Below are 24155 nucleotides of genomic sequence, written 5' to 3'. Positions count from 1 at the left end.
GTGAACCTAATTGTCAATACTAATTAAAAGTAAAAGAAGGCGGCTCCTATGGCAGAGAAGAAAAACATAAATATTTAGGAATATAGTAGACTAAATTCAAGAATAGAATATAGGTGGATTCAAAAACCCCTTTCTTCCTCTCTTCCACTGTTTTGTGTGATGCCATAACTCAAAACCTTGGACATTCTTCTCCACTGCTTCATGCCTCCAACCACCCTTACCCTCCTCTCGAACATCGGAGCTCCACCGACCTCATTCTCTAGTTCCCGCCAGACTCCCAAACATGGATTGGAGGTTTGTATTCCTTCATTTTTGTTTTGTTTCCATCAAATGTTGAATATTATCATATTGTATGTTGCAATATGTTTGTTTTGTGCTCCTCAATTTTATAACTACGTTGTATGTTGCAATATGTTCATGACATTTCATTTTTGATTAAATACCATTTTGATTTTTTCATTTTTTTAGGAACCAAAATGGTTTAAAACCTTAGTTTATATATACTAAAAGTATCATTAACAATTTGAGCATAGCTCATGAGGATCGCTCGTCCGCCACAGTTATTGGACGGACAAAACGAGAAAAATGTATTTATCCGACTTAAAATGTCCGTCTGACATGTCTTATTTGCTAGTTGGCAATTCAAATATGAGAGTGTATATCAAATGTAAAAAAGTGTGTTCCATTTATTATATGCATTTGTATATCAAATGTGTTAAAGTACTAACATTTTCTTATTATATATTCATTTGTGTTTTGTATGTTATATATATGTTGTTACTTTTGAATTCTGTAGGCAAATTATGTACTACAGATATTTGTATTATATATAAGCATTTGTATTATTGTTCCATTTGCATGACTTTTACAATGATAAATACATTTGTATATTTGTATACAAATTATATATTATTTATTTTGTATCACTAGTGTGTATATATATTTTAATTTTATTTAGGGTCGTCTGTAAGCTCATCATGCCCATGTTTATGGCGGGCATGCAATAATATTGCATGCTTTGTTTAATAACAAGGATGTTCATGCTCACCATAACTTAGGTGGACATTGCGTGAGCATGAACAGAGCGGATAGAGTGAGTCTAATTATCAATCCTAATTAAAAGTAAAAGAAGGCTACTACGGTAGGGAAAAAAAGAGAAATATTTAAGAAAATCGTAGACTAAATTCAAGAATAGAGTATAGGCAGATTCAAAAACTCCCTTCTATATCTCATCTATTGTTTTGTGCGATGTCATAACTCAATACCCTGGATATTCTTCTCCACCGCTTCACGCCTCCAACAACCCTTACCCTCCTCTCGGGCATTGGAGCTCCGCCGACCTCACTCTCCAGTTCCCGCCAGACTCCCAAACATGGATTGGAGGTTTGCATTCCTTCATTTTTGTTTTGTTTCCTTCAAATGTTAAAATATTTTCACACTGTATGTTGCAATATGTTTGTTGTGTGCTGCACAATTCTATAATTACATTGTATGTTACAACATGTTCATGGGATTTCATTTTTGAGAACAAACATATTTTTTTAGTAAATACCATTTTGTTTTTTTCAATTTTTGAGGGACCAAAATGATAAAATAATGGGAGCAAAGCCAAAAAATGTAATTACATTTTGATACCATTTTGTTTACATCTATTACAAGTATCATTAACAATTTGAGCAAAGCCCATGAGACTCGTTCGTCCCCTTGCACTTATTGGACGAACAAAACGTGAAAAATGTGTTCATCAGACCTAAAGTGTCCACCCAACATACATGCCCTATTTGCTCATGGACATTTCAAATGTAAGAGCGTATAGCAAATGTGAAAACATGTTCTCCATTTATTATATGCATTTGTATATCAAATGTGATAAAGTACTAACATTTTCTTATTATATAACGTTTCTGTTTTGTATGTTATATATATATATATATCTATATATTGTTACTTTTTTTATTTTGTATGCAAATTATGTACTACATATATTGTATTATATATATGCATTTGTGTTATTGTTCCATTTGCATGACTTTTACTATGATAAATACATGTGTATATTTGTATGCAAATTATATATTATTAATTTTGTATGATTAGTGTATATACATTATATATTTGTATATATATTTTTTAATTTTATTTAGGGTGGTCCGTAGGCCTATCCTGCCCATATTTATGGTAGACATGCAATAATATTTCATGCTTTGTTTAAAAATGGGAACATTCATGCTTGCCTTAACTTATGTGAAGAAGATGTTGCTCCTGACCTTGACACGATTTTGAGGAAGACACCAACTTATAATGAACTTAAAGTTTCAAGAACTTAGATTCTAAGTCTTTCGGTACTTCTATCCTTATACTCTAAATATACAATTAGTAGTAGTGCTCAAAAGTATTTCAAAAATAAAATTGATAAACACAAGTACAAATGAAAACAATTTTCAAAATACTATGTAATAGGTTACAAGATCTAAGTAGCAGGTTACTATGACCAAGTAACAAGTTACCAGAACTAAGTAATAGATTACATGAGTGAAAAACAAGTTATCCAACAATTATTGATCAAGGTAATCGATTACACCTTTTGAGTCACCGATTATACAATACGGTAAGAAATTACTCAATCAGACAGAATAGTTGGGTAATCAATTACACCTTTTGAGTAATCGATTACAACTTGTGAAAATCAATTACTCAATTGGACAGACTAGTTGGGTAATCGATGACATCGATTAGGTAATCAATTATTGAGAGATGTTGCACTAGTTTTCATATTCAATCTGCACAGCTTTCAACCCAAACGAAATGGTTTCATTCCAATCAATTCCTACCTTTTCGTGGAGGTTTTTGGTTGATTGCAACGTCTATATAAAACCATTGAAACTAATGTTGTGATAACCAGATCGGACGATCCAACCAGTTTGACCACTGACCGGACTTGAAAACAGCTCTGGTTTGTAGTCTTAACTGAGTGAGGGGTTGGACCACTTTGAAGCAGAGAAATTTGGGTCCATCCATGTTAAACCCGGATGAACCACAATAACCCCGGAAGTGAACTAGACGGCTCACTTAAATTTTTTAAAAAATAGAACATTGCTCTAATGTTTTATTTCACTTCAGTCCAAAAAAAGACGGAAAAATGTTATTTCAATATAATTATTATTTATATAAAATTTTGTATTTATATATAATTATATATTTATAGATAAAACTGATAAATTATATATGAAATCATCTAGTCCGATCAGACGGTTTAACCGTTTAAACTTATTAAATCTAATATGAGATCTCTCCCGGTTTGAAGTTCGGCTCGGGTTTCACAACATTGATTGAAACTCATAATTCACAAGAAATAACTCACTTACATAATCTATACTTTTCCTAAATACTTGCTCTACACTTCTTACAACTTGTTCATAACATTCAGAACATATTTTCCGAAGTTGGCTTAAGTGTTATTTCAAGTTATTCAAACCTTCTGAGCGTTAGTACTAAAATATACAAAGAGTTATTGGATTACAAGTGTTTATAATTTCAAAATCTTGTAAAGGCAATCCCTATCATAGTTAAAGTTATCTTCATTCAAATTGTTGAATTACTTTCTTTCAGAAGGGTGTGATAAGAAAGGGGATAGAGTCACTCGGAAATGTTGTTTTCTAAAGAATGATATAGGTATTAGAGAATGAGTAAGATACAAGGAAATCTCGGGTGAGAAATTATAATTGCTACTCTTAATATCTAGTGAAGAAATCTCTTGTATTACAAGAGTACTGGAGGTAGCCTTCCATGGACAAGAAGGTGAACCAGTATAAAATCTCTATGTACTTTCTTCTCCCTTAACTCCTTAAATTTACGTGATATTTTCTGCATAAATTTTCGGGTGCTATAACTCTTAAATTTTGCAGAAAAATCAGTCATAGTTTTTAAACAACTAATTCACCACCCCTCTTATTTGTCATCTCAGTCTTACAATTGGCACCAGAGCTTGTCTGAGTAAGTTATTCTAAAATATGATCCTAAATCTAGGATGGTCGCAAGACATTTCTCGGAGAAGGTTCCAACATAAATCGCCCTCCAAGTTTTATCGGAGAATGCTATGACTTCTAGAAAATCAGGATGAGAATCTTTATAGAATCTCAAGATCTGGATATTTGGAATGCGATTGAGGAAGGACCATATGAAACTTTCATCATTGTTAATGGTGTAAGAGAAATAAAGCCAAAATCCGCTTGGAATGATGAAGATAAAAAGAAATTGCAATACAACCTTAGAGGCACAAACATTCTTACTTCGACTCTAGGAGAATTTTTTTTAGAGTGTCAAGTTACAAACCGTCAAAAGAAATTTGGGACATTCTAGAAAGAATGCATGGAAGTAAAGAAGTGCAAAGGTCCACAACAAATAATGAAACATCAACATCAAAGCAAAAATCTACATGCTCTATATGTAGATAATCATATCATCTTAAACGTGTTTGTCCAGTCCTACAGAAGAATCATACTTTCAAAAGAAAGAAGGACAAGAAGCGTAGAAGAACAAATGTCATATTAGAAGATAATGGTGATGATTCAAATGCAGAACTCAGAATTAAGGAGCAAACACATATTTCATTGATGGCTTCACACAATTCAAATGACGATTATGAGGTTAGTAACTCTGAACCAAATGATTATTTTCATATAATGAGTTACATAATGCTTTTTGTGAATTACATGAATAATTTATTAGACTCTCTAAAATGTGCATAAATCAGAAAAACCTTATAGAACTTCTTGAGAGTCAAAATAAAATTCTACAAAAAGATTTGGGTGCTTTAAATTTCAAATCAAATGACAAGTGCATTGATTGTCCAAAATGTGATACTCTTGAAACTAAAATTGTTTCATTTAAGCAAGAAATGAATATGTTCAAGAAGAATACTCATAAGTTGGACAATATTTTAAATACTAAAAAACATACTAATAACCGAAGAGGTCTAGGATACACAAATAGCCAAAAAACTAATTGTATGACAAAGCATACATTTGTGAAAACTAAGAATGATTACATGCATAATATTTCTAAACAAAATCTTCATCAACATTCTTTCTACAAGTCTAAACAAAAGATGCATCAACATCAACCCACATGCTTATATTGTAAAAATGTTGACCATAGTCCTAATTCATGTCATATTAGAAAAGTTGGTATTCTATCTGGCCAATATGTTTGGGTTGAGAAAGGCGTTAATCCCGCAGGACACAAATCATATTTAGTACCTAGAAAATCTTTTTAATTTATTTTTCAAGAGTGCTTGAAGGCCATAACCAAAATGTGTTATCATAATAACGAATGTTCAAAGCACATAAGCACGTGGAGATTCCAAATATTTATATTCAAGTAACAAAGGCCTTGTTACCTATGTAGTGAACATCCAAGGAAAAATCCTTGGGATAGGTAACATTGTTATTTTTTTAAATCTAAGTGCTTGGTACGATCGTCTAACAAACTTTCTACTTGAAAAAGGTTTTACCAAAGGAAAGGTCGACACTACACTCTTTATTAAGAAACTAAACCATCATACTCTTCTCGTTCAAATATGTGTAGATGATATTATTTTTGGTTCTACTAATGAGATTTTGTGCAGTGATTTTGGCAAAATGATGCAAGGAGAGTTTGAAATGTCTAAGATGGAGAAGTTAAATTACTTCCTTGGATTACAAATCAAACAACTTGAAGATGATATTTTTGTGAGTCAATTCAAATACTACAAAGACTTGCTGAAAAGATCGGAAATGAATGACTACAAGTCAATTGCCACTCCTATGAGTTCTAGTACATACATTGATACAAATGAAGCTGGAAAATACATTGATATATTAAAGTATTGAGGTATGATTGGTTCCCTACTCTATTTAACTGCTAGTAGACCTGATATAATATTTAGTGTCTGTTTGTGTGCTTGATGTCAATCAAAACCACAAGAGTCACATTTAGTTACTGTCAAAAGAATCATTAAATATCTAAAAGACACAACTAACGTTGGATTATGGTATCCAGAAGGAAGTATATGTGATTTGGTTGGATATTCAGATTCAGATTTTGCTGGATGCAAAACTGAGAAAAAAAGACAAGTGGTACTTGTCATATATTAGGAAATGCACTCGTCTCATGGTCATGCAAGAAACAAGCATGTGTTGTCCTAAGTATTGTTGAGGCAGAATACATAGTGGCAAATAGTTGTTGTGCCCAAGTGTTGTTGCTTAAACAAAAATTACGAGATTATGGCTTAGACTTAGGATGCATTCCCCTAAAATCTGACAATACTAGTACTATAAATCTCACAAACAAAGATATACGACATCACTTCCTTAGGGGCCATGTCCAAAAGGAAGATGTATTTGTAGAATTTGTTGATACTCAGGACCAACTAGCAAATATATTCACTAAACCCTTGGTAAAAGAACCTTTTTCTATAAAATTAAACAATAATTGGGCATACTTGATGAAGCTTACTTGTCTTAAATGATTATTCATGATTATATGTTTGCTTCATTGTACTTATATTATGCCTACTTGTACTTAAAATTGCTTAATTCTATTCAAAATTTTCAAATTCTTAAGTATGTAATCGATTACATATGATCAGTAACTGATTACCAAGCATCAGTATGCCTGAAAATTCGAAATTCTAGGTTTAGTAACTGTTTACTCCGGAGAGTAACTAATTACAACAATGAGTAAAAATCTACAGTAACTGATTACCCTCCTGTGTAATCGATTACCTAAGATGTCTGTTTGAAATCTGAGAATTTTTATTTTGAGTAACCAATTACTCTGACCAATATTTAAGTTTTCATCCTCATTTTTCAAACATTTCTTCTTTCTCAAACCCTCTTTTTCGTGTTCACCATAGATTTTCTCTAAAATCTTCATTTTTGATCCTATTTGTGTGATTTTTGACTCATATCATATCACTTTTTCAATTCTAAGCACTTTTATTCCATAGATTTCTTGTTTAGTGGTCTTAATAAAAAATCCCCAAATCTCTCAAACTTCAAAACCTAACTTTTTCAAAAACTCAATCAATGGCTTCATCATCAAGAGCTAAGAAGCAAAGTACCAATGTGTCTCAAAGAAATCAAGTAGCTTCATCTTCTGAGGCTAATCCTTTGAATTTGGCACGTCTTCTCAGAAATGATGAACAACGCAAATTTTTCTCAAAGCATTTTCTTGGATGCTCCATCTTTGCTCCTAAGTATGGTAATATCAGTAACTTTGAGTTCGAAGATTTTTATTTTCCTGCTATTCTAAGGCAACAAGATCTTTTTGATTTCGGTGAGGAATCAAAAGCCTACTATTATGAACTTGTTAAAGTATTTTACTACAACTTGAACTTTAGGAAAAATCGTTTGACATCCTATGTGAAAGGAAAAGAAATTGTTTTGGATGTTAAGACCGTCAATTCAGTATGTTGGAATATACCTTCTCAAGGTAGCATAAAATATTTTGGTCTTGCATGCAAATAGGATAATTATGATAGAAAATAGTTCTACTACTCTATGTGTAGATTCTCTAAAAGGAAATAGAAATGCGTAAGCAACTGGCCTTAGGTGAAGCTATAAAGAGTAGAGATATCTTTGCTGTAGGAAATCTCAATCTCGAAGACCGTTTGCTTCATTACTTTTTGAGCTATGTCGTTCTTCCAAATTACTGAAATCATTCTCAAATCAATGACATGGAACTGCAATTGATGTATGCTCTTGAGCATAATCTTTCAATCAATTGGGCTAACACAATAATGAGACATATGTGGTCTGTTCGAGATAGTCACAGCCCTTTGCCTTATGCAATCTTCATAACTAACATACTTGAGCATTTTGGTGTATCCACTGTTGGTGAACCCAAAGTCACACTTGATGCACACGATTGTAAAATCGATGTGGAAGTGATCCACAAAATGGGCTTTTTTCGAGATCCAATTGATAGACTCTATAACCATCAAAGTGATAGCATGCTACACCCGCTGATCCAAATGCAAATGTTTTGCTAACCCCCTTGAACATTAATATTCTGAGTTTCATGTTGAGTCTTCTTCATCTGTTCCCATGCTTACCAATCAGATGATCATGGATGAGTTATTCTCTCTGAGAGGCTACATCTCTAATCGGACAGATGCTCTTGACGCTCAGAATCAACAAGTCCAATTCGAGCTTAAACGTCTTTCTTATAATAAAAATAGCATGGACCTTGATGACGATAACACTGAGTCTAGGTCTTAGAACATTTGTTGTCTAGGATTTCATCTTTGTAATGTTGCATGATTATGGACAATTTATGTTTTTGTTGTTTTGTTGTTTGGTTATGTTTTAAACAATGTATGAACATCTTTTAATTTTATGGTATGATATGTTACCTTTATGATTACATTTATGTTTGTTATATACATATTGTATGCTATATATATATATATATATATATATAAAAGGGTGGAAACAGGCCAGGCCAGGCCAGGCTTTGCCTTAAACAGGCCCAGCCTATATAGTATGTAGGAGCCTGGGCCTGGCCTGTTAGCCTGTTTAAAAGCCTGTTTTACTATATCATCTTGAAATAGGTCATCATATCTACATTTAGATAGGTTAATATTCCTACTTTTAATTAGACTCTTCTAACCCTAACAATTAAATTATATTTTTTATATTAATATTACATATGTATAATAATATTACTTATATTAAAATTGTATAATATGAACATATTACATAATATAATTAAATAGGCCGGCTTGTTAGGCTTAATAGGCCTTTTGGATGACCTACAGCCTGGCCTATTTAACTAAATAGGCTTTTCAAAAAGCCTGTGCCTGGCCTGTTATAGGCCAGGTAATAGGCCCCTGGTAGGCGGCCTGGCCTATTTCCACCCTTATATATATATATATATTTTGTTGGACTCTTGACTTTTCTTCTTTTTGAGGAAGTCAAAAAGGGGAGAAAAGTTGGAAGAATGTATTATCTGTTTTAAAATTATTTCAAGCACATAATTCCAAATCAAAGGGGAGCATACAAAATAGGGGGAGCATACAAGACAAGTCAAGAATATCACAAAGTATGCTACTCTCATAAAACTATAATGTCAAGAAGATATTGGTTTGTCATCATCAAAAAGTGGGAGATTATGAAAAAGATCTTGCTTCTGACCTTGACACAGTTTTGATGAAGACAATAACATCACATAAAAGAAGAAAACGTAGAATACTTATGAAGACAATGAAGCCAAAGCTTCAAGAACTTAGAATCTAAGTCTTTATGTACTTCTATCCTTATACTATAAATATACAATTAGTAATAATGTTCAAAAATATTTTAAAAAGAAAATTGATAAACACAAGTATAAATGAAAATAATTTTCAAAATACTATGTAACAGGTTACTAGATCTAAGTAATAGATTATTGTGACCAAGTAATAGGTTATTGTGACTAAGTAATAGGTTATTGTGACTAAGTAACATGTTACCAGAACTAAGTAACAGGTTACATGAGTGAGAAACAAGTTATCCAACAAATATTGATTAGGGTAATCGATTACACCTTTTGAGTAACCGATTACACAACACGTTAAGAAATTACTATGTTGGACATAACAATTGGGTAATCGATTACATCTTTTGAGTAATCGATTATAACCTATGAAAATCAATTACTCAGTTGGAAAAACTAGTTGGGTAATCGATTACATCGATTAGGTAATCGATTACTGAGAGTTTTTGCATCAGTTTTCATATTCAAACTGCACAGCTTTCAACCCAAACAAAATGGTTTCATTCCAATCGATTCTTTCCATTTCGTAAAGGTGTTTTGGTTGATTGGAAAGTCTATATAAAGGCATTGAAACTCATAATTCACAAGACATAACTCACTTACATAATCAATACTTTTCTGAAATACTTGCTCTACACTTCTTACAACTTGTTCATAACTTTTAGAACATATTTTCTGAAGTTGCCTTAAGTGTTGTTTCAAGTTATTCAAACATTCTGAGCATTAGTACTAAAGTATACAAAGAGTTATCGGATTGCAAGAGTTTATAATTTCAAAATCTTGTAAAGGCAATCCCTGCCATAATTAAAGTTTTCTTCATTCAAATTGTTAAATTACTTTCTTTCACAAGGGTATGATAAGAAAGGGGATAGAGTCACTCGGAAATGTTGTTTTCCAAAGAGTGATGTAGGTATTAGAGAATGAGTAAGATACAAGGAAATCTCAGGGTGAGAAATTGTAATTGCTACTCTTAATATCTAGTGAAGAAATCTTTTGTGCTGTAAGAGTACTAGATGTAGCCTTCCATGGACAAGAAGGTGAACCAATATAAAATCTCTGTGTACTCTCTTCTCCTTTAACTCCTTAAATTTACTTGATATTTTCTGCATAACTTTTTTGCTGCTATTAATTCTTGAATTTTGCAGAAAAATCAGTCATCGTTTTTAAGTAAATTTTTGAGTAAATACATATTTTTGAGTAAATACCATTTTTATTTTGTAAAATTTTGAGAGACCAAAATGGTTGAAAACCTTAGTTTACATATATTAAAAGTATCATTAACAATTTGAACAAAGCCCATGAGGCTTGTTTGTCCGCCTGCACTTATTGGACGGGTAGAACAAGAAAAATGTATCCACCAGACCTAAAATGTCCGCCTAACATGTCATATTTGCTCATGGGTATTTAAAATGTGAGAGTGTATATCAAATGTGAAAAAGTATGTTTCATTTATTATATGCATTTATATATCAAATGTGAGAAAATACTAACATTTTCTTATTATATATACATTTGAGTTTTGTATATTATATATATATGATGTTACTTTTGTATTCTGTATGCAAATTCTGTACTACATATATTTGTATTATGTATATGCATTTGTATTATTGTTCAATTTGCATGACTTTTACTATGATAAATACATTTGTATATTTGTATGCATATTATATATTTTTTTGTATCACTAGTGTATATACATTATATATTTTAATTTTATTTAGGGCGGTCCGTAAACCCATATTGCCCACATGTTTATGGCGGACATGCAATAATATTGCATGCTCTGTTTAAAAATGGGGACATTCATGCTCGCCCTTACTTAGGCGGACATTGCATGAGCATGAATAAAACAGACAATGTGAGCCTAATTGTCAATACAAATTCAAAGTAAAAGAAGGCTCCTATAGCAGAGAAGAAAAAGAGAATTATTTAAGAAAATAGTAAGACTAAATTGAAGAATAGAATACAGACAGATTCAAAAGTTCCCTACTTCCTCTTTTCCTCTGTTTTGTCCGGTGCCATAACTTAATACCCTGAACTTTCTTCTCCTCCACTTCACGCCTCCAGCCACCTTCACCCCCAGCTCGGAATACCGGAGCTCCATCGTCCTCATTCTCTTGTTCCCGCCAGACACCCAAACAAAGATTAGAGGTTTATATTCCTTCGTTTTTGTTTTATTTCCTTCAAATGTTGAATATTTTCACATTATATGTTGCAATATGTTTGTTGTGTAATGCTCAATTCAACAATGTATGTTGCAATATATTCATGGGATTTCATTTTTGAGTAAATACATATTTTAGTCTCTAAAAATAACTAATTTGACCCACATTTGAGATCTTTTGGAACCATTTTGATTTTTTAAATTTTTGGGGACCATTTTTTTTTCAATTTTTGAGGTATCAAAATGATAATGTTGACAAACATAAGCGACTGAAATGAGTATTTACTCTTCAAAACATTCTTAGGACATAATTAGGATAGTTGAGGAGATAACCTTTGTTAAAAATGCTTTCATGATAAAATATCTTTTGATTGGTATTGATGTGTAATTATAATCACAGCTACATATGTTGGAAATTGTTTTGTTGCTACCAAGGTTTGAGTCTCAAGTTCAACATATACTATTTTAAGAAAATGTCAGTATAAAAAATTTATACATATTTATTATATCATATGTCATTCATTTGGATGATATATTTATAATATATAGAACTCATACAATATTAATGATATATATTTCTCTCATATTTTATTCTACACATGTGTAAAAATTGGCATTTTGATTTTACACAATTTAATTGGGGTGAATTTTGTTGGTTGGGCAGTTGGGGTGTCAAAATTACAAAAATTAATAAATCCAAACATCATGAAGGCCCAAGGTTCAGAAACTAGCCCTCAAAAACCATCATAATAACAAAAATAAAACTAGCAGCTACACAACAAAAACCAAGCAAAACAAAAAAATTATAAAGAAAAAGAAACAGAACAAAGGAGAAATAAAAATAGGGAAAGAAACGTGAGAAGCAGAAAAGATTGAGTCCCCCTTGCAGGTAAGTCTTTGGTTTTTACGTTTTGAAAGTAGTTGGTAGAAGGTGTCGCTACATTTTCTTCTTAATTTCGTGATAAGGGTAAATTGGTTATTAAGCATGAGACAGTAATTGGTTTTTTGAAAGTACCTGTTTACTCCTAAGTTATAGTTGTGTAACTAGCTGTTTGAACTAGAGCTGTAAATTTCTCGCTAAAAGCTGAGGTTGTAGATGATAGTTGATTAACTAGCTGGTTGAATTAGAAAAAGGACGGCCAAGTGCACCAGCCTCTCACCTAGAAGGGGACTGGGGATGGTAGATATATGCTACCTTATACTCAGAAGCGAATAGACTGTTTTCAGGATTTGAACACATGCTCTAGGTCATATGACAACTAATTGAATTTTGTTAATGACTTAAAATGACATGTAATGTATTGGGTTGAGAGTGAAAGTTATCAGCTGAAAGATTAAAGGGAAAAAAATGAGAAAGCAATTATTTGCAGTTCCTAGCACTAGCTCGTACCTAAAGTTACTCCAAAAGCTAGCTTTTAAAAGCTACAATCTCACTTTATTTTTTGTTCACCTAAATATTGAAATAACTTTACACAATTTTTTGGTTGAGTCAATGAGCTATATCTACCAAATAAGCTATAAGCAGTGTTGTCAAACATGCTTTTAAGTCTGGAATGCTATGATCTATTTCATGTAATGGCTTTCACTGCTGCTGTTGCCTTTTGTATCTTTTTATCTATTAATAAAGATCATCTATATGCCTCATATTTGTATGCATATTATATTGCCTTAGTCCCTAATGTTCAGATTTTGCTATCTGTTGTTACTTAGATATAGTTGTATGAATCTGGATAGAAAGTTGGTTTATTTTGCATGCAAATAATCATTCATGCATCCGAACTTTTTTTGTGCTAGAATCCATGGTTGCTAGTCTTACATAACAGCTGCAAGACATTTGTTTATCAGCATTCATCAAGGGGTTGAGTTTACACATAGTCACACATGATATGATACATATTTTGAAAACTATTTTTCTGATGGTTTTGATGCAGAAACTCTTTGGAAAAACATGCAGAAAAGATTTCTTCAGAAAGCATTCTAGAAGTGTGAGTACTTGTGAAGCACTAGAGTCATTAAGCCGAATGAATGGATTCGGGGCGAAGCCAACTAAGTTTGTTCTTTGTACTGCACTTAGTTCTTGTGCAAAAACCCTCAATTGGCGTTTTGGTATACAAATCCATGCGTATATGATTCGATCTGGATACAAAGATAATTTGTTCCTTAGTAGTGCACTTGTTGATTTCTATGCAAAGTGTGATGCTATTGTGGATGCAAGGAAGGTATTTAGCGGTATGAAAAAACATGATCAGGTGTCATGGACTTCACTTATTGCTGGATTCTCAATAAATGGACAAGGAAGAGATGCCTTGTTGTTGTTCAAAGAGATGTTAGGTACGGAAATTATGCCCAATTGTTTTACCTTTGCTAGTGTTATTAGTGCATGTGTGGGAAAAAGTGGTGCCCTTGAACATTGTTCAACTCTTCATGCTCATGTTATCAAAAGGGGATTTTATACTAGCAATTTTGTGATCAGCTCATTAGTTGATTGTTATGCGAATTCGGAACAAATTGATGATGCTGTATTATTATTTGATGAAACTAGTGAGAAGGATACTATTGTATACAATTCTATGATATCTGGATATTCTAAAAACCTCTGCAGTGAAGATGCACTGAAACTATTTGTAGAAATGAGGAAAAAGAATTTGAGTCCTACTGATCATACTTTATCTGCCATTTTAAATGCTTGCAGCAACCTCGCAATGCTTCTTCAAGGAAGACTAGTGCACTCTCTTGTTATTAAAATGGGTTCACAAAGGAACGTGTTTGTAGCCAGTGCTTTGATTGATATGTATTCAAAGGGTGGTGACATTGATGCAGCTGAGTTTGTGTTAGCTCAGACTTCCAAGAAGAATAGTGTTCTGTGGACATCCATTATCATGGGTTATGCTCAATGTGGAAGAGGTTCAGAGGCTTTGGAACTTTTTGATCGTTTGTTGTCTGAGCAAACATTTGTTCCTGATCATATCTGCTTCACCGCTGTCTTAACAGCTTGTAATCACGCAGGATTTCTCGACAAAGGCGTCCAATACTTCAACAAAATGAGAACGAATTATGGGTTGTCTCCTGATATAGATCAATATGCTTGCTTGATCGATCTTTATGCTAGAAACGGAAACCTTAGGAAAGCAAGGGATTTAATCGAACAAATGCCTTGTGATCCAAATTATGTAATATGGAGTTCCTTCTTAAGTTCTTGCAAGATTTACGGAGAAGTTGAGCTTGGAAGTGAGGCTGCTGATCAGCTTATTAAGATGGAACCATGTAATGCAGCACCATATTTAACATTAGCTCATATTTATGCAAGAAAAGGTTTATGGAATGAAGTAGCTGAAATCAGAAGCCTTATGCATAAAAGAAGAATAAGAAAATCTGCAGGATGGAGTTCGGTAGAGGTAGATTTGTAATTTCATGTCTTTGCAGCTGATGAAGTAACTCATCAACAATCAAATGAAATCTATGCAGAGTTAGAAAATGTTGAATTATAGAAATGCCCATCTTATAAAAGTATATATATGTGGCATCATACAATGAAGGAAAAAAACATACTTTTATGCTACTAGTTAGAAAGGTTTTTGTCCAAAATTTAAATCTTGTAGATATTGTCGGTGTAAAAGTTTTATATATTTGCTACATTCTACTCATATTTAATCAATATTGATTCTTCAAAAAATTAATGCAAATAAATGTTGGACTGTGTATAAATCTTTATATTGTCAAGGTATATATATTATACTTTATTCAAAAAAATACTTAAAGATGTAATTTTTTTAGAGTAAATTACACTGACATCCATGAGTTTTACTAAAATTGCACAAACTTCCCCTCACTTTTTTACACCTACACAAACATCTCTTAGTTTTTTATAGTTTCATTACACTGATCACCCCTGCATAAGAAATAAGTCTAATCTTTTAAACAAAAAATGTGATAAATGCAATTAAGTTAAACAAAATATGATATATTGTGTAGACAAGTTTAAATAATATATAAATCAATGTATCTTTATTATTTTTCTTTAGAATTGTTGATGCATTTTGTAACAAAAAATAATAAAGAAATATTGACTCATATATTATTTAGATTTGTCTTCATAATCTATCATGTTTTGTTTAACTTAACTGCATTTATCACATTTTTTGTTTAAAAGATTGCACTTATTTCTTATGCAATGAGGTATACTTTTACACTTATTTTTTGTTTAAAAGATTACACTTAAATAATCAGTGTAATGAAAGTATAAAATTAGGGGAAGTTTGTGTAGGTGTAAAAAAGTGAGGGATAGTTTATATAATTTTACTAAAACTCAGGGTGTCCACTTTTTTTATTTATTATTGTGTTCTTGCTGTTTTTTAGGATATCAAATAGACCCTAAATTTAAAAATATAAGTTATTAAACAAAAACAATTTTCTCGGGCAGGTAACATTTATCTTAAGATTATTTTAAGCTTTCATCCAACTAGTTTTATGATTTATGATGGGATCATTTGACTTCATATGAAAATGAAAATTGTCAATAGCTGAATGATCATACATTCATACATGGTTTGGATCTATGAAGCACGGATTCGCCAAATACCTTCGCGTGTCGGTGTCCGACACGTATCCGATACGGATACGCTCAGATTCGCGAAGGATACGTGTTCTTAGAGTATCCAAAAATAAAAAAATAAAAATAAATATCAAGACACGTATCGGATTCGTTTTCAATAAAATATATAATATATAGATTCGTTTTAATGATAAGATAAATTTGTTTTCAATAAACACTCACTTATTTAAAGGTCACATCATACCAACTTACCATCACACCACATTGACTCTCGAATAGCTGGTACTTTCCGATCCATAACGTCGCCGACCGGTGCTTAGTACTGCCTCTAGCGCCATAGGTATGTTGTGAAGAGCAAACAGAAAAAAGGCTTACCTTTCTTACTTCTTAGTTTCTTTTCACTTAGTATGTTTATAAAGAGAAGAGGATGTGTGAGTATTAAAAGAGAAGATAAATAATTGGCTTACCTTTATTTTGAGAAGAGAAGAAAGAGGGTAGGAGAGAAAAAGAGGATTTACATTTATAATTTTATCATATTTTATGTATTTTTTATTAATTTATACACGTATCCATGAACGTATCGTATCCTACATTTTAAAAAAAATGCGTGTCAACGTATCGGATACGTATCGTATCCGATACACGTATTCGTATCTGTACTTCATAGGTTTGGACTACTACCACATTACAACACAATCTTTGACTTTGATATGAAGTTTAAAATATGTGAATTATATAAGGCACATTTTCTAAAAGGAGGGAACATAATTAAAGATAAAATCCATACAAGCCATCAATTATGGTAGGAAAACACTAGTATTTAACACTTGTCTTTGCCTAATTTATAGGAGTATTGTTATATGTTCCTATTAGATCCTCCTACCAATTCTCCTATCTATAATTATTATTGGCAATTAGGACCGTCCTGTCCATGCTCACATAATGCCCGCCAAAACTAGGGCGGGCATGAGCATGCCTGTTTTTAAATAGGACATGAAATATCATGTCATGTCTACCCTAAACATGGGTAGGGCGGGTTTGGGGACCGCCCTAAATTTAAAATAAAAAAACTAAAAATGATCTAATACATTGAACATTGCAAAATATTATACATTGTTTCTTATTTTTTTTTGTTTCACTCTTGAAACATTGCAATATTCATGTTATCATACTTGAGATTATATGGATGCACAGTGTGACATGGAGATTCAAAACACAAAACATAACACATTGTTTTGCATAAATCGGACATGCAATTGATTGGTAAGATATTATATTTTGGAAAACTGTTATATTGTATTCAAGTGGTGAGAACATGAACTACTCTTGCCATACTAGACCCATCAATTTTCTTATTGTAGTATTTATTGATGCTCGTAGACCACCTTGCCCACCCGTTTGAAATACTGGTGGGCGAAAAAAGCATGTTGGACAAACATTTTAGGGCGGATGAACACATTTTCATGCCCTGCCCGCCCAAAATGTGTGAGCAGGCAGGCGGGCCCCATGGACATGGCCCAAATTGTCAATGATACCCATAAACAACACATGTCACTTGTAAACCAATCTCTAATAAATAAAATATCTCCTTGTAACATATGTCATTTTCTTGTGAGTAAGATGATTAGCCATATAGGAGGATGATATATCATTTTTCAATTTATAATGTTGGTGAATATAAGTTATATGTATTTTTGGGTACTATCAAAAGTATCTACTCACCTTATCTGTAAGAGATTATTCTCTTTCGTGGTGTGTGACTGCTTCTTCCAATAGATGTTAATTTCAGAAATCAAATTCTTGACCTTTTTGTCTTTCTAGGGATCTAGCGAGTAACAAAATCTTATACTATTAGATTAACATCTTATTGGTTATTTGAATTTGGTGAATATAAGTTATTATTTGGTTAAAGTAAGATCCAGCTTGACAAATATTTGTATTTGGTTAAACTTGGAATATCAATTTTTACTTAAAAGACTACTCATCTTAACTAGAAGCTATTTCAGACTTTTTCTAGGTTTTGGTTATTGAAAAAGTCTTATCCAAACATATTTTAGTATCTTATAAGTGATTTTCACATATAAAAAAAAACTGATGGATCCATACTAACTTACCAATTAAATGGCCTGAACCTATTTTTATAGCTACCTAGTTACTTTAGTAATAGATAATGAATTTAGTTTAATCTTCTAATTGGGTAGACTTATAAATTAAAACCGGGATAAAAACCAAACATTAGAAGTTTCATGGAAGTTGCAACTTCTTCCTATATTTTGTTAAAGTCTTAAGATTTTAATTAATTGTGTGTATCTTTGTTGGTATTTATTTGTTGTATTATAAAAAACAATCCTTTAAGAATACAATAAGTGTGTTAATTTGCATGATATTTATTACATTTTTTCTAATATATTATCATTTGTCTTCACTATTTTTTTCTCCATATGCTTATGTAAACCAAGAAAGTGTTAAACAAAAGTAAACATGAAAAAGAAAGATTAATACACTATTAGACTTCCAAATGCAACAATTAATTAACAACAAAAATTCTTTAAAATGAAGAGATACTAATGCAAGATTCACTTATCTTTTAAGTTTAAAATATATGGAAGCCATGGCTCCTAGTGCTTAACATTCTCATTACTGTACTTGCAGGTATGAACATTCTTTGTTATTTTCTATAGAAATTGTGATCAAGTTGCATATCAAGTTTGAACAAGTCTCCTTTGTTTTTTATAATTAATTTATTACTATTATTCAACGTTGACCATTGACAATGCCAGCGAGATGGGGGACATATAGAAATTAAGCCATTAAGGTTTCAAATTTCAGAGTTAGTTTATTCAGTATTGAATGTTAATAGAATGTGATATGACTAAACATATTCCTGTTGACTAATAAGGTCCAAAGTCATTAGAGAGAAGTTGGAACTTTAACCCTTAAAAATGATTTTGTTGACAAAACATGCATCTTTTGGATTATTTATATTGGAAATAAAATCATCTATAGTGGACACTCAGGTATTGAAATATATGGAGAATATATTTTTATAGATTTTTTATTTATTTAATTAAAAAATTTGGACCTTTAATTTTTTTTAAATATCACATATCATAATCTGGATTCTTTAGTATTGAAGGAGCCTAACCTATTTACAGTGGTATGAATAAGGAAAAGAGATGACTATGAGAGGAATAAAAGCATGATGAAATATAGTACTATATTATATTCATTTCTATATGGTTTCACACAGATATATAATTTTTTTTAAAAATATGTAGGATTGCATTCGGATGAAGAAAAAATGAAATAAAAAACATTAATAAGCAAAATCTCGGTTTCGAGTTTTGTGGATGGAAAAATATCCACTGAGAGAGTTAATCCTACATACCTATGGATATTCTCAACTCGGACATGATTGCATCAAGTATAAGGATATCTATAGGAAACCAAAAAATAGAGATGTAAAAGCTTCACCAAGAGAGGCCAATCCCCAATGCATACTCTAGCAACTTCAACAAATATAATTTTAAAAGAGGCATGCCTAGTTTTTTATTTATAACATTCATATCATCACTCTCTCCCCCTATAAGTAAGGAAAGTAATTCATTTCGAGGTGTGTAATTATCCTTTCCACTAAATATCACTTCTAAGAATCAATTCTTTGGAATCTCTTACAATAATAGATCAATATCTTATTGGTAGATATATGAATCCAAAAATCCAAAAAAGTCATATCTTCAATCACTATGTGTTGTATGTATGTGGATTTTTTTTGTTTAAAATTCTCCATTCTTATGGTTTTATGGTTTTATATATATATGTAGAATTCTTCGGGCTGTTATTTTAATTTTTATTATAAGAACCAGACCGAACTACTCATGAATGGTTTGGTTCAGTTTCACGATTTTCATATATTTTTTAAATTTTTTACATCAATTGAAAGTTTAAAATATATTATAAGAGATATTGTTTGTCCATATAAACAAAAACACTACTTTTATTATTAATAAAAAATTGAAACTCATGATTATTCATTAGTAACATGTATACCAATTATGTAATTTAAGAAGAAAAAACGAATGACAATATATACAATAGTACAATTCACAATTAGTACCAATATATAGTAATAACATATATAATGTTGAGTTTATTCAAGTGTGAAGTCTCACATTGGATATGCAGAGCGGAGTAAAAAAGTTTATAAGTAGGAAAGACCAATGAAACTAATGTTTTAAGATTTTGGTTCAAGAAGCGGTGTCTCACTTGTGGCTCTCCGCTCTACCCATACCCGATAACAATGGAACTCCCTTGTGGTTGGAGACTCCCCGGTCACAGTCTGATCCAACTAGTGGTATCAGAGCCAATAGTTCGTCTGAGACATGGTAGACTTAAGGGGGAGAGAACCGGAAAGTGTGTGATACCCACACTTGAGAGGGAGATTGTTGAGTTTATTCAAGTGTGAAGTCTCACATTGGATATGTGAGGAGGAGTAAAATAGTTTATAAGTAGGAAAGAGCCATGGAACTAATGCCTTAAGGTTTTGGTTCAAGACATGGTGTCTCATTTATGGCTCTTCACTCTTCCATACTCCAATAATAATGTAACTCCCCGGTGGTTGGAGGCTTCTCGATCGTAGTCTGGTCCAACATATAACAATATAATTCACGATTAATAACATATATATCAAATTAATACCATTTTTATCAATTAACAACATATATAATTATAACATATATAACATTACAACTCACAATTAGTAAGATATATAGCAATACATGTATAATACTTTATGATATATGTTAGTTTCAAATCTAGTACCACAAAAGTTAGAAGATAGTTTATAAATCACCACAACATTGAGAAAATATCACATATGTATGTAAACACTAACCTAATTCCAATTTAGTAACATATATAACATTATGATTCACACAAAATTGATAATTTAAACTACAAAATTGGTTGAAGAATTCAACAACAATACAACATTATTCCCAAGTATCTATTTCTTTAATATGTGGTTTGGTTCGATCCAACGGTTCCAAAAGTTCTAAAACCATGAATCGAACCAAACATAAATGATTCCTTAAAAAATAAACAAACCGAATTGTGAAACCAAACAAACTCACCTTAAAAAATAACCATTTTCACGGTTTTAACCGTAACCACTTACACCCATATAATCATCTGAATGGTCAAGACAAGTGTAATTTTTGAAAAAAAGAAATGGTTGTAAACCTCAAAATTGTGGTTGTAAGCCTAAGTTTATATTTTCTTTGAGCTTTTGGTATTCAAATCGGGTCTCATGAAATCTAAGATGGTTTTTGTTATGGTTGAGATCCAACATAAAGATAAAGTGGTTAAAATGGAAAAGAGAATAAAACCATCACTATTCTATAACATAATCCTTGTGTCAACTGGGAAAAGTCTTTGATCTTTTGGGCCTGGTATGGGCTGTATCATTGCCTATCTCTTCTAGATAAACCTTGTCCTCAAGGTTTGGGTGACCAACTGCATTTTGGGCTTGATCCAACCTAGAGGATATGAATGAATTGTGTGGGTTGCCCTTATATGAAGTGGGATGGTATTCCTTGTTGACCAGTGTGTTGTTATGCATTAATTGGTCTTCACCTATGAGTCCCAACTGTATAGTCCCACGTGAAGAAGTGGAGGCAGGTATGAATTGATGAACATGATGACATCCTCCAGTGTAGAAATTGGATGGTGATGTTGTAGGACAAAGTGAACTTTTTATCCAAGGATTTGTATTGCATAGCAGACTGTGAAAATAAAGGAACACTACTCGAGGAAGGGGATTCAAATAGTTGAATTTGTGGACCGTTGGATGGAGATTTTTTTTTTTGAGATCTGAAGGACCCATTAGACACATATCAGCACTTGATTTTCCCACTTCAACATTATTATCACTTAAAGTTCCCACTTCATCATTTGAAGTCTCTAGTGGAGTGTTAAGTGGAACATAATGAGTTCCACGGGTTCCCTCCCTCCTCAGTGAAAACTCTTGCTTTCCTTTCAACCCATTTTCTATTTCATCTTCTTTACTCATCTTCTTCTTGCTATTCACCTCCGTTGGGGACTTCCCATGTTCAACCATTTCATTTCCAGCGGAAATCCTCCACGCGTCCTCGGAAATAGCCTCAATGGAGGTAGGTAATTGCACGAGCTGAGCCGTTGGCTCTCCATAAAACTTTTGGAGTAGGGAGACGTGAAAAATAGGATGGATGCGAGAGCTGGATGGTAATACGAGTCCATACGCCACCGAGCTAATACTGCGTGATACTTGGTATGCTCCATAGTATCGAAGAGAAAGCTTATAACATGACCGGCGAACCACCATAGCCTGTCAATATGATTGTAACTTCAGCAGTACCCATTCCCCTATAGTAAAGGTAACATTTTTCCTTCCTGGTTCAGTTTCAGCAATCATTCGCTACTGAGCTCTTATAAGATTTTGTTTCAATGTTGATAACAGTATGAACCAGTTATTCAGAAGATTATGCGTTAGTGTGGGGTCGCTGCTTCTGTTCAGAAAGCTTGCAAACGTTAGTGGTGGGCGCCCATAAAGAGCCTCAAAAGGGGAGAACACGATAGAGGAGTGTTTGAAAGTATTGTACCAAAGCTCAGCTAGTGAAATATGATGGAACCATTTTGTGGGTTGTGAGCCGGTGAAACACCGAAGGTAGGTTTGATGACATTTATTTACAACCTCAGTTTGTCCGCCTGTTTGTGGATGATATGCATAACTGAAATGGAGGGTCGTTCCAAGTATGTGAAAAATTCTTGCCAAAAGGAGCTTACAAATAGTCGGTCTCAGTTAGAGACGATAGATCGAGGCACACCATGCAGTCGAACTATTTCGGCTAAGAATCTATGGGCCAACGATTCAGCCTTTAACCGAGTCGAAAGACCAATAAAGTGGGCATACTTCGAGAGTCGATCCACTACAACACAAATCATGATATGGCCGTGAGACATAGGTAAATGAGTGATTAAATCCATAGACAAGTCTTCCCACACTTGATTTGGTATTTTTAGAGGATGTAGCATTCCATTCTGTTTTGGTGGAGAGTATTTGTTTTTTTGACAAGTCAAGAAATGTTTGATAAAAAGCTTTGTATCTCTACACATACACGACCAGTAATATGAAGCAACAACCCTAGCAATTGTCGGCTTCAAACCAGAATATCCTAATGCTGGAGAGGAATGATACTCAATCAGAATGTGGTTCCAAAGCTCTGCCAGATTAGGTATAAAAATTATTTTGTCATAAAATAGTATTCCATTTGAAAAATGAAATTTTTGTTTCATGTGTGGGTCTGTCTCACTCTCCTGAACAAACTGTTTGCTTGAGGGGCACTGGTAGTGGTTTCGCAGATGGTCCAAAATGGTTGGAACTGGTGATGAAATGGATGTACTAACTGCCACCTCATCTAGTCGATGGGAGAGAGCGTTTTCCACTCTATTTAAGGTACCTAATCTATATCAAATTTCATATTGAAATCCTATAAGCTTGGTAGCCCATTTTTGTTGTTCTGGAGTATTTACCCCTTGGGTCATTAGGTGCTTTAGACTTTGTTGGTCTCTTAGTATTCGAAACTTTCGCCCAATTAAATATTGATGCCATTTTTCAACTACCTCTGTTACAACAAACATCTCATGAACATAAGCTAAGGCGTGTTGCATGTGGGTAACCATCTTCTTACTAAAGAAGGCGATGGGATGGCCCGATTGCGACATGACAACCCCAACGACGACTATCAATGCATTTGTTTCTACTTTGAAGGTGGCAGAGAAGTTGGGTAGATGTAGGATCGGTGTTTTTGTAATTTCATGTTTTAATTTTGTAAAGGCCAGTTGAGCCTCAGATGTCCATGTAAACTTATTATTTTTGAGCAGATCGGTGAGAGGAGCGGTGAGAGGAGAAGCGAGAGAGGCTTATTGCTTAAAGAATTTTCTGTAGAAGCCGGGAGCCCTAAAAAACCCTGAGAGTTGTGAGATAACGAGGTTGTGACTAATCCACCATGAACTGTATTTTATCCGGATTTGGTTGCACTCCAGCCGCAGATATAATATGCCCAAAATAAGTAATTGAATCAACCCCAAATTGACATTTAG

The 24155-nt window shown here is 32.8% G+C and overlaps 1 protein-coding gene and 1 long non-coding RNA gene across 2 annotated transcripts; both read left to right on the top strand.

Moving 5' to 3' along the window:
• On the top strand, positions 1796–23953 carry LOC109333682. The gene is made up of 3 exons (XR_002106039.1): positions 1796–1810; positions 5179–5182; positions 23836–23953. It is a non-coding gene; the product is annotated as an uncharacterized LOC109333682 (long non-coding RNA).
• LOC109333681 (pentatricopeptide repeat-containing protein At2g13600-like) lies at positions 13166–14934 on the top strand. The gene has a single exon (XM_019569224.1). The coding sequence runs from the start codon at positions 13351–13353 to the stop codon at positions 14869–14871; it is 1521 nt and encodes a 506-aa protein (XP_019424769.1). The 5' UTR covers positions 13166–13350; the 3' UTR covers positions 14872–14934.

The sequence above is a fragment of the Lupinus angustifolius genome, chromosome LG19, assembly GCF_001865875.1.
Source record: "Lupinus angustifolius cultivar Tanjil chromosome LG19, LupAngTanjil_v1.0, whole genome shotgun sequence".
Taxonomy (NCBI): Eukaryota; Viridiplantae; Streptophyta; class Magnoliopsida; order Fabales; family Fabaceae; genus Lupinus; species Lupinus angustifolius.
The sequence above is the reverse complement of the archived record's forward strand: the minus strand, read 5'-3'. Positions and strand labels throughout refer to the sequence as shown.